The sequence below is a fragment of the Geotrypetes seraphini genome, chromosome 16 (assembly GCF_902459505.1).
Source record: "Geotrypetes seraphini chromosome 16, aGeoSer1.1, whole genome shotgun sequence".
NCBI lineage: Eukaryota > Metazoa > Chordata > Amphibia > Gymnophiona > Dermophiidae > Geotrypetes > Geotrypetes seraphini.
This window is the reverse complement of record NC_047099.1, coordinates 37,570,488-37,582,738: the sequence shown is the minus strand read 5'-3', so window position 1 is coordinate 37,582,738 and position 12,251 is coordinate 37,570,488. Positions and strand designations below refer to the sequence as shown.

Here is a 12,251-nt window from a genome sequence, read left to right as displayed (position 1 = left end):
GTACAGTTGTATGTCATTGGCAAACGAGTGGATCTTTATGTGGTGTTTCAAGGCGATGTCTATCACTGGTTTGATGTAGAGGTTGAAAAGCAGAGGGGACAGGAGAGTGCCCTGTGGTACTCCAGATTTTATCAATTTGGGTTGCAATGAAGTTGATCTTAGTAAAACACTTTGGGTCCTATGGCTCAGGAGTGATGAGAACCACCAGAGCGCTTGATTGCCAATTCCAATATTTGCAGTCTGGTGAGGAGGCAGAGGTGACTGATAGTATCAGAGGTGACTGATAGTATCAGAGGTGGCACTGAGGTCTAGAAGGACCAGTAGCCCATCGTTTCCTTTGTCTAGTATGCTCCAGCAGTCATCAATGTCCATTAGGAACATTTCCGTGCTGTGGAATTTTCTGAAGCCAGATTGATAAGGGGAGAGGGTGTAAGTAATCAAAGAAGTGGCTTGGGAGACAGGGGCCAAACTGTTAATGTCTTTAATTTTAAAAACCTAAAGCAAACAGAAGACCAAAGTTCATCAAGGCAGTATCCTTCAACAGTGGCCAATGAAACAAAACTACAAAAGTAGCCAGTGCTCCCCACCATAGGCTCTTACTCGCAAAAACTGCTCCCTCAATAAACCAGTTACAATTTACTAGGTCTCCCCCCTCCCCAAGTATGAGGATAGTTTATGCCACCACCACCCTCTAGAAGCTTTAGCAGGCATTTAGATCTGCTACCTCAGGGATGCCAAGGGAATGGAGTATATCTCATTAATTTACAACAGAGGTCTCCCTACCCCCAAAGAAACCTCCTATCCACCCCACCCTTTCTGACCTGCCTATTCCATTACTGCCAAAGACTCTCTTCCCCCCCCCCCCAATAATCACACTCTGCTTCAATTTCCATAGCCTTTATCCTTTTATTTCATGTCATTCATGAATGTGATAAGTTTACTACGATTTATATCTTTAAATGTTTTGTTCTTGCCATAGACTCAGTCTGGACATGCGCAGAAGGTTAAGGAGTGGCATTCCCAGGGCACCTCGATTCTCCCAGGATACCTGTAGTAACTGTCCGGTTGATATTCAGCTTGCAAGATGCTTCTAGTCACAGACTGACCTAACCCCGGCTATTCAATGCCAGGCTATGTGCCGCTCCCAGCCCTGAATAGCTGGGTATGTGCGCTAACTTGGAAGTTAGCAAGGCACTGACCAATATTCAGAGGCACACAAGTTAGGAAAGCCTTAGCCAGTTATTGGACCGAATATCACCACTAACTCCACCCACCCCTCATCCAGTCTGTTATAGGATGGCTGGCTAGCAGAGATATTCAGTGGCATTAGCTGGTTGAGTATAGAAGCCTCTCCTGCCCAAGTAAACCCTTTGCATGCCAATCCCTGTGTATTTAAATAATGCCATCTTAAGTTCAAGGGAGCTCATGTGGTGGGTGAGAAGACCCAGCCCGGATCTTCATCAAAAGGGAAGTTGAATGCTCTAGTAGAAGCCGCAAAGAGGATGAAGGCATGGCCACAACCTTAAGAAGTCATAAGGTGAAGTGGGGTGACCTCCACCCCCCTTTCTTTAGAATTAATTCTGGTCATAGACTAGAGAACATAAAAACATAATTGCCATACTGGGACAGACCGAATGTCTATCAAGCCCAGTATCCGGTTTCCAACAGTGGCCAACCCAGGTCCCAAGCACCTATCTAGATCCCAAGTAGTAAAATATATTTTATGCTGCTTATCCTAGGAAGAAGCAGTGGATTTCCCCAAACCATCTCAATAATGGCCTATGGACTTCTCTTTTAGGAAATTAGCCAAACCTTTTTTAAACCCTGCTAAACTGATTTCACCGCATTCTCTGACCACAAATTCTAGAGTTTAATTACACATTATGTGAAGAAATATTTTCTCCAGTTTGTTTTAAATCTATTACTTAGTAGTATTTTGGGAAAGAGTAAATGGCTTTGGCAGAAGGAGTGATTAACACTGTCACAGACTGTGAAGCCAACGATACAACATGGTAAAAGAACAAGGTCTACAGTTTATCTGCAGCATCTTTTCATTCAGTGGTTTGTGCTAATGATGGAGCCCTCTCCATAAGTATGTACAGTCCGGACATAAGATCCAGTGCTGGGGTGAGGGCTAAGGGACATTCAGAGCCTGTGAGTTCCAACTGCTACCCCCTCCCCCAGCATCTGTGTGATTTTTTATCTTATCTGGGATTTCACATTGCACTGGAGTTAATTATGATAATTTGGAGTGTAAACTCTTCCAGCCATGTCATTTGACTCCTTTACGAATGCCCATTAAAAACACATTTCTACACAGGGCCTCTTGTGATAGAGTGTAAGGAAAAATTAGGATTTTTTTAAAGGGATGTGGCACAGGGTGGCAGAAGAGGGCACTGCTGTGAGGAAGATCACTCTGCAGGAGTCCCAGCTGAGAATGCACAATCAGCAACTGTCATGCTACCAAAATACTTCTGGGCCTCTGGCCATTTCCTCTTTTCTAAAAAGGAAGAAAGTATAGCCGGAGAATCACACCAGGCAAGCACAGAAAAACACCGTGATTTATTTCTCCTGGGTCATAAGATCAGTGAGGTGTAGCCTACAGGAACAAGCCCTCTGCTGCTTTCATTCTCGCAGCAGATCCAATCCTCATCCACCGTAGAGACAACCTGTAAGATATCACCTTTCCGAAAACTCAAGTGAGACTGCTCAGAGCCTGCATGGTCACAGAGTGCTCTCACTGCCCTGTGGGGAGAGAGAAAGTCACATCAGGGGAAAGAGAGAGACTCATCACCTCCTGTCGCTGAGACAGACATACATAATTTACCTTTGTGGCTTCAGGCCATCCTCTTGGGGAGGGTTCTGGGGAGTCTTCTTGGGAGGAGGACTCTTCCTGACTAAATCATACACACGCAGATTGGGAGCCAGCCACCTGGATGGTCTCCTACAGAGACAAATGAGAGAAGTCAGAGATAAACAGCACTCCTTTCCCTCACCTGCTGCAGGACAGAAATAGAACATTTCTGGTAACACCTGGGCTTATAATATGCCTTTAATTCAAAAAGGACTTCCTCTCTTCCCCATTCCACTCTGGTGAGCTGTGATTGTCTCTGTCCAGAAAGAGAGACAGAGAGGCAGTGAAAGACAAGACAATTTTGTGTGTTTTGCATCCCCTAACACAGACTCAGTCATGCTCTCTGCATTTTGAAACTTGGTGTCCAAGTCCTGGGAGACAGCGAGATCTCTTACCTGGATTTCATTGCATTCATCTCTGAATCTGTAGACGATTCTTTAGTAGGTGAAAGGTAGGCTCCAAAGAGACGCCCCAGCCAAAGTTCTTTCCCACCACTGCAAGAGTCAGCTTCTCCAGGGCTGCATTCTCTTCTATAGGTCTCTCTATCAGTCCCTTCACTGTCTGATTTCTGAACATCAGTGGCATGGCTGCCTTCTTCATGTAATTTCTGGACATCAGTCTCCCGGCTCCCTTCATTGAGTAACTTTTTGGCATCGGTCTCCCGGTTCCCTTCATTGAGTAACTTCTGGATTCCATTTGTGAAAGAGGGATCCACGCGTCCAGATGCTGCTGAATCACTCGTCTCCTGATGGATGCATGGGGCTTGCTGGCTGTCTTTTTCTTCTCGTTGATCCTCGGGGAGTAAAGGTGCAATCTCTACCCATCTCTCAGGAATGCATTCTCCTGCTTTCCCTGCTCCTTTCTCCTCTGATTGCAATTTGCAGTACTTCATGGGGATCATAATGGCTCTGGGCAGTTTCGTCCACCTGCTCAGAGGGAAATTCTCTTTGTTGGAAGATGTGTAGATGCGGGATGCCTGGCTCAGCTGTCCCCACCAACTCATGGGCCCAATGGCATGACTCAATCCCTTGTTTGGCTGGGTCATTGAACATTTCAGCCTAGTTGAGGGGGCTTCTGGATACTCTTCATTCCCTGCCACAGTATCAGGAAACTTATCACTCCACTGCAGGACCTCTCTGGAGGGTTGCTGGAGTGAGACACTGTTTTGGTGCTCAGGCAAGAGCTGAGTTACTAGTGGTGGTTCACTGGGTTTTGGTTCACAGACTAAGCCTAAATTGTCAGAGACCTCGTGGACCGCGCCCCTGGTTTCTTCATTGCTAACGGTGCTGAGTTCCTGGCCACTGCCTGTCTCACTGCTCTGGTCTTTGGTGGCAGCCTGGAAGACTTTCTCCGCCTGCTGGCCCTGATTTCTGTCTCTGCTGAACCCATCAGTATGAAGAGACAACGGCAACTGGCACGGCAAGGTGCAAGAGAGATGCTCAACATCAACATGCAAGTGGTGATGTTCAAACAACAGGTCCAGATGGAAGGAGAGGACAGAAAGAGGCTGGAGAAGGAGAAGCAGCTCTTCGAAGAGGTGCTGAAATGGGGCTTCCCTCAGTGCCAGGAACGCATCTGGTGTGTAGAGCACAGAAAATAGGCCTGGAGAGCAGAGAAAGCACAGTTACTTACTGTAACAGGTGTTATCCAGGGACAGCAGGCAGATATTCTCACATGTGGGTGATGTCATCCACGGAGCCCGGATGTGGACAGCTTTGCAAGCAGACTTGCTTGTAGAACTTCAGAAAGTTTGCAACTGCCACACCGCGCATGCGAGAGTGCCTTCCTGCCCAGTGTAGGGCGCATCTCTCCTCAGTTCAGATAGCTAGCAGAGAAGCCAACCAGGGGAGGTGGGTAGGTTGTGAGAATATCTGCCTGCTGTCCCTGGATAACACCTGTTACGGTAAGTAACTGTGCTTTATCCCAGGACAAGCAGGCAGCATATTCTCATATGTGGGTGACCTCCAAGCTAACCAAAATGGGATGGTGGGAGTGTTGGCAACTTAGGAGAATAAATTTTGTAATACTGCTTGGCCAAAATGGCCATCCCGTCTGGAAAAAGTATACAGACAATAATGAGAGGTGAATGTATGAACTGAGGACCAAGTGGCAGCTACTGATGCCACCATGGCTCTGACTTTATGGGTTGTGACTCGACTCTGTAGATGCAGTCCAGCCTGAGCATAGCAGAAAGAGATGCAAGCCGCTAACCAGTTGGAGATGGTGCGCTTGGAAATTGGATGTCCCAACTTGTTTGGATTGAAGAAGATAAAAAGTTGAGGAGCAAATCTATGTGGTTGAATGTGTTGCAAGTAGAAAGCCAAAGCACGCTTATAGTCCAGAGTATGAAGAGCCATTTCTCCAGGGTGAGAATGAGGCTTTGGAAAAAATACTGGAAGTACAATCGATTGGTTGAGATGAAATTCTGAAACCACTTTAAGTAAGAATTTAGGATGAGTACAAAGGACTACCTTGTCATGATGGAATACTGTGAAAGGTGGGTCTGCAACTAAAGCTTGTAGCTCACTAACCCTGCGAGCAGACGTGAGAGCAATGAGAAAAACCACTTTCCAAGGAGATATTTAAGATGAGCCGAATCCATTGGTTCAAAAGGAGGCTTCATCAATTGATCAAGAACAACATTGAGATCCCAAACCACTGGAGGAGGTTTGAGAGGTGGTTTGACATTGAAAAGTCCTTTCATAAATCTGGAAACCACAGGATGAGCAGAAAGTTTGTTTCCCTTCAATAGGCTGATGAAAAGCAGCAATTGCACTGAGGTGGACTCGAATGGATGTGGATTTGAGGCCTGATTGAGACAAATGAAACAGGTAATCCAAAACTGAAGACAAGGAGGAAGATTGAGGCTCCTTATGGTGAATGGTGCACCAAGCAGAAAATCTAGTCCATTTCTGATTATAGCATTGTCTAGTGGTAGGCTTCCTAGAAGCCTCTAAAATGTCCTGTACAGATTGAGAAAACTGTAGAGTGGCAATTAAGTTGAGAGGTACAAAGCTGTCAGGTGTAGAAACTGGAGGTTGGGATGAAGTAGAGATCCCTGACTGTGTAAGCAGAGAGGGAAATACGGGTAGAAGTAGAGGCTCCCTGGCGCAGAGTTGAAGTAGAAGGGAGTACCCGGGTTGTCTGGGCCACCGAGGAGCTATGAGGATCATGGTGGCATATTCCTGTTTAAGTTTGGTCTTGAGAATCAGACGAAATGGAGGGAATGCATAGAGAAACTGATTCGTCCATTCCAGAAGGAAAGCATCTGCCTTGAGGCGATGAGGGGAGTATATCCTGGAACAGAACTGAGGCAGTTTGTGGTTGTGGGGAAACGCAAAGAGATCTATCTGAGGAGTCCCCCACTGAGAAAAAATGTGATGAAGAGGCAAGGAATTGAGTGTCCATTTGTGAGGTTGCAGAAGACGACTCAATTTGTCCACCAGTTTTTCTCTCCTTGAATGTAGACTACTTTCAGGAAGGTGTTGTGATGGATCGCCCAGTCCCACACCTTTTTAGCTTCCTGGCAAAGAGGAAGAGATCCTGTTCCTCCCTGCTCATTGACGCAGTACATGGCGACTTAGTTGTCTGTCCAAATGAGGACTACCTGGTCGTGAAGGAGATGCTGAAAAGCTTTGAAGCACTGAAGATCGCTCTGAGTTCCAACAAATTGATGTGACACTGATGATCCGTGCTGGACCAATGGCCTTGAGTACGGAGACTGTCGAGATGAGCCCCCCAAGCGTAGGTCGAGGAATCTGTCGTGAGGACCTTCTGATGAGGGGGCGTTTGAAACAGTAAACCTCTGGAGAGATTGGAAGAGAGGATCCACCAGTGGAGAGACTGTCTCAACGAAGGAGTGATTATAATGTGTTGAGAGAGTGGGTCACAAGCCTGCACCCACTAAGGCGCCAGGGTCCACTGAGGAATTATGAGGTGAAGTCTGGCAAAAGGAGTCACGTGGCCATGTGACCTAGGAGAACCATCATGTGCTTGCGGAAACTGTAGTCAAGGAAGACACTTTGTGGCAGAAACGAATGAGAGCATCCTGACGTTGTTGAGGAAGGAATGCTCTGAGTCGGACAGTGTCCAGGAGAGCTCCGATGAACTGTAAAGTCTGAGAGGACTGTAGCTGGGATTTAGGAAAGTTGATTTCGAACCCCAAACTTTATAGGAACCACGTAGTCTGTAGAGTCGCTACAATAACCCCTTGAGATGTTGAATCCTTGTCGTCCAGGTATGGGAACACCTGGAGCCCATGGTTCCGCAGAGCTGCTGCTACTACAACTAGGCACTTGGTAAACACTCTTGGAAGCCAGGCCAAAAGGTAGCAATCTGTACTGAAAAGGCAGATTTCCCCACCCAAAATCTGAGGAACTGTTAAGAGGCTGGATGAATAGGAATGTGAGTGTAAGCCTCTTTGAGATCTAGAGAACATAACCAATCGTTCTGATCTAGAAGGGGGTACAGAGATGCCAGAGACAGTATTCAAAATTTTTCCCTGACAAGAAATTTGTTGAGGGCTCTAAGGTCCAAAATAGATCGCAGATCACCTGTCTTCTTCGGAACTAAATAAGAACATAAGAATTGCCGCTGCTGGGTCAGACCAGTGGTCCATCGTGCCCAGCAGTCCGCTCACGCAGTGGCCCCCGGGTCAAAGACCAGTGCTCTAAAATGAGTCCAGCCTCACCTGCTCTGCTGTTCCAAGGGAACATCCTTGATGGCACAGAGACGGAGCAGAGCTTGAGCTTCCTGAAGAAGAAGGGCAGTCTGGGATGGATTGGAAGGATACTCGCTTGGCGGCAGATGAAATGAAGAGAGTATCCTTCCCTGAGAATAGACAGCACCCAGAGGTCTGATGTAATGATCTCCCATCGTTGGTAAAAATGATGGAGACAACCTCCAATGGGAAGGGGAGAGGACAGAGGCAAAACGATGGAAGTTATGCTCTGTAGTAGCTGGTCAAAAAGGTTGAGAGGCCTTAGGCGCAGCAGAAGTCTGAGGTTTCTATTGCCTCTGTTGCTGCGGTGGTTTTTTAGGAAGCGCCCTGGTATAAGGAGCTGCCCTCTGTGGGAAACATTGCTGGTAAGATGGGGTAGGCCTGAAACCCTTAGAGGTGGAAGGCTTGGACTTAGGAAGGATGATGGAAGCAAATGACTTCTCATGGTCAGACAACTTTTTAGTGGCTTCCTCGATGGAGTCATCAAACAAGTCATTGCCTTGACAAGGGATGTTGGCAAGTCGATCCTGTAAATTAGGGTCCATGTCTACAGTGCGAAGCCAGGCAAGCCGGCGCATGGCTACTGAAAAGGCGGTGACCCTCGAGGAAAGCTCAAATGCATTATATGAAGATTGAAGAAGATGCATGTGGAGTTGATTGAGGGTAGTGATGGTGTTCTGAAAGCCTGTAAGATGGTGTTGAGGAACATACTTGAAATAAGCAGGTAGTGTGTCAACTAAATTGCTTAAAATAAGAAATGAAAATAAAATTATAGTTCAAGACCCTAGTTGCCATCAGAGAATTCTGATACAAGCGGCGTCCAAACTTGTCCATGGTCCTGCCCTCTATTCCAGGACGGACAGTAGCATAGACCTTGGAAGGATTGTTCGGTTTCAGCGAGGACTCCACGAGAAGGGATTGATGTGATAACTGAGACTTCTCGAAGCCCTTGCAATGGATCATTCAGTAACAGGATTCCAGCTTGCTTGGTACAGCAGGAATGGAATAAGGTATTTCAAGGTTTTTCTTGAAAGTTTGAGACAGAAGTCTATTAATGGGTATTTTAAGAGACTCCGCTGGAGTTCGAGATAATCCCATTTCTTCTAAATACTCAGGAGTGTATTTGGAATCAGAGCCCAAATTAATCTTGAGTTCTTTACTCATCTGATGTAGAAAAGAAGAGAAAGATATCTGTTCTAAAGTAGGCTGTTCTGGAGGGGAAGGTGACCTCGAAGCGCCTCGAAGAGTAGAGAACGAGGGCGAAGCTTCCCTGGAATGCTCATTCCTGAGCCCAGAATATTCCGGTGTAGACGACTCACTGGGAGATGAAGACCTCGTAGGAGAAGCAGTTGGAGGTGGTGTCCTCGACTTTGGAGTAGAATCCCTTGAATAACCTCGAGGTGTAGAGAGACGAAGCATGTCTCGAGAAGAGGATGAATGCCACGATGAATCTTTCAAAGATGCCTCGACTGATGTGGAGAACTGTGCCTCGAACCAGGCAGGTCTCATTGAGAAGAACATTGAGGAGTCTTTGCCCTATGCCTCGGGAAGGGCGAAGCCTTATGCGAGGAACGAGGGCTGGAGGCTGGAGATTGAGACACTACAAGAGACTGAACTCCTGGTGTCGAGGCATCTCTAGGCACTAACAAGAACTTGACTCCTTGGATAGCGTACTGATGCTCCAGATGAGACACTCGCAAAGAATCAACTCCTTGCATAGAGTGTGTAGAATCCTCTCAAGGCACTCCCAAGGACTCGGCTCCTTGTATAGAGTGAGAAGATTGAGCTTGAGGTGCAGTCAAGGACTCGACTCCTTGTAATACTGCTGAGTGCTCAGGCTGGACTGCAAGCAGTCGAGGCAGGAGCATATTTGGCAAGAATATTGCCCAGCTGACGATCCAAAATGGTCTGGATCAGAGCTTCCAAATGGGACTCCGAGACTGGAGGATCTGGTACTGTTGGTGTAGGGATGATCTCCAGAGAAGAGGAGGAAGAATGACCCTTCGACTTGGAGACATGCTTCTTGGGGAGCTTGATAACTACTGCTGGCACCTGACCTGAGGGAGGCAGTGAGGCAAGCGTCTCGTCAGGGGAAGACTTAGCAGATTTGCCTGAGGATGAGGACTCTCCGAACGAGGCAGGCTTAATCAACGAGGTCGAGGACAAGGCAGAAGGTGGAATCCCGGTGAGAGACTTGACTGGAGGGGAAGTCGAGGTCGAGACCAGGGCAAGTGGATCCATACTAAAAAGTTTCTCTACCTGAACTCGACGATGCTTGCAGGCTCGAGGTTGAAAGGTAGCACAGCGTGTACACGACTCCGGACGATGGTCAGATCCCAAACACTGAATACACCACTTATGTGGGTCAGTGAGGGAGATTGCACGCTGGCAACAGCTACACTTCTTGAAGCCTGTGGCCGACTTGGACATAGACAGAAAGATGGCTTCAGCAAAGTCAAAATCTGCCAGTAGAGGCCGCAAAGCCCAGAAAAATAAAATCAAAAAGTCTTTAATTTTTTTTTTTTAAAGAAAACACGCAAAAACACAGTGACCCTGAAAAATAACAAACACGAGCTGCGGTGAGAGAAGGCACGAAGTTTAGAACCGAGTCTAGCACAGAGCGTCAAAAAACAAGACTTCTTGGCTCCGTGGAAAACTGAGGAGAGATGCGCCCTATGATGGGCGGGAAGGCACTCGCGCATGCACGGTGCAGCAATTGCGAACTTTCTGAAGTTCTACAAGCAAATCTGCTTGCGAAGCTGTCCGCATCCGGGCTCCATGGATGACGTCACCCACATGTAAGAATATGCTGCCTGCTTGTCCTGGGATAAAAAGAGCCATTCAGAAAGCTGCAGACCAGGTGCAAAGAGATGACCTTAAGTCATACACAGTGGCAATGAATGGGCTGTCCCTGCTCTATTCCAATGCCTGATAGCAACTCGGAGTTTATACAACTCTACTCCTAACCCCGCCATTAGAACAGAGAACAACCTCCCTCCAGGCATCATCTCAGCACTCAGCTCAGGAACAGATTGCCTTGAACCACCCTGGATGAAATATTGTCTGTGTTACCTGACTGCTTCTGTAGATGGGAAATCCAGAACTCCAGCTGCTTGATACTAAAGCCGAAACAAAAAAAAGGAAACTGTAAAAGACTAACATGACTGATTCACCCCTATTCCCTTGGCACCCCCTACTAATCCAGTTGGTTCATGGCTCTCCATAGCCACAATCAGCCCCCTTCCAACTCCAGGCTTGTTCCTATTTAGATGGCTTATTTTAGTTATGAGAGACAAAACCTGCTTGGCTCCTCGGACCTTTTCCCTTCAGAATACTGTTCTTATGATACACACCCATCAGATGTCATCACTACTTACTTCAAGAGGCCAAAGAGAAAAGCATTGAATTTCTTCTTAGTGCTGCTGAGCTGGGGCAGGTTGCAGATTCTAGAGTATAAGTAATGCAGGCATCGTGTAGACAAACCTAGAACAGCAGAGTGTGGAAGGAGAACAGCTTACTACTTAGAATTTATCACCATCTCCATGTCATTCTTTAGTGTCTATCTCAACTTTAGTCCTTCTACACCAGCATTCTTCAATGCAAGGCTTTGAGGGTCAGTGGCTGGGCCTATTTATACTCTGATTCTTCCCTCTCTCTTTAAAGAATGACATGGGAATGGTTTTCTGCGGGGACAGAGACGGTGACAAATTCTGTTAATGTGTCATTCTCTAGCAGGCATCGCATAGACAAACCTAGAACAGCAGGGGATGGAAAGAGAACAGCTTACTGACTTCTAGAGCACAAGTAATGCAGGCATTGGGTAGACAAACCTAGAACAGAGGTGGTTGGAAGAACTTCTTACTGACTTTGTGGAGGGTCAACCTCAATTTGCTGCAGATGAAACTAACCAAGTGGAGACTTGGGAAGTGGGGAACCACAGTGAAGAAGGAGTAGGGAAACCCCATCATCACAGCAGCTCACAGGGTCTTGACACATCTGGAACTGTAAATTGCATGAAGGTGGGGGAAGGAATGGATTAAGGTTACACCTGGAGGAAATGTTTATCTAGGCTGAAAGAAGGTTGCGTTAGAGAACTGCCACCAGCTGAAATCAGGAAGAAATTTGTACTTGGAGAATATACATGAATGACACTCCCCAGATCTGGGAATCTCTGAGAAAGGTGGCTTGGGGGGAAGGGGGAGGGTTGTACCTTCTTTTGTACCTCCACAAATGATTCTCCAACCAAACACAAAAAATGACCATGAAACTCAACAGATACATGTCTTTCATTGTGTGGCCTCTGGGCAATGTAGAGAACCACGTCTTCCACTAATTACACAGATGTGGGCAGGCAATAGCTTGCAAATGCCCTTCTCCCACAACTCTCCACCTTCCCCCACAACTTGTTCCTAAGCACAAGCCATAACTTACCTGGCTTAACGGAGGCCTCTACCACACTCCAAGGGGAAGATCTCCTTCGCCCCACAATCACATCACTCTGGAAGGGCTTCAGCCCGTCTGCTACCAGGGCGTAGAGCGCTGGGAAGAGGGTGTTCAGCAGAAGGTGGCCAACTTCTGGGGTCAGTCTGCTGTCACCCAGCTGAGCCTACAGCGAGCAAAGAGGAAGGAGGATCTATAGTCAATTGCAGAATTTGGGTATACCTTTTACAATGAACA

General features: G+C 47.0%; 1 protein-coding gene across 2 annotated transcripts in view; it reads right to left on the bottom strand.

Moving 5' to 3' along the window:
• Positions 1-467: 467 nt before the first annotated feature.
• Positions 468-12,251, bottom strand: part of RUSC1 (RUN and SH3 domain containing 1) — a 30,477-nt gene continuing 18,693 nt past the window's right edge. The window contains exons 6-11 of one of the 2 annotated variants that reach the window (XM_033924115.1): positions 12,006-12,180; positions 10,952-11,057; positions 10,647-10,693; positions 3,250-4,456; positions 2,828-2,944; positions 468-2,745 (exon numbers count right to left, since the gene is read on the bottom strand). In XM_033924115.1, coding sequence (XP_033780006.1) covers positions 2,577-2,745; positions 2,828-2,944; positions 3,250-4,456; positions 10,647-10,693; positions 10,952-11,057; positions 12,006-12,180 — 1,821 coding nt within the window. In that variant the 3' untranslated portion in view covers positions 468-2,576. The remainder of the gene's footprint in view (positions 2,746-2,827; positions 2,945-3,249; positions 4,457-10,646; positions 10,694-10,951; positions 11,058-12,005; positions 12,181-12,251) is intronic. The other variant, XM_033924116.1, reaches the window with a different exon arrangement.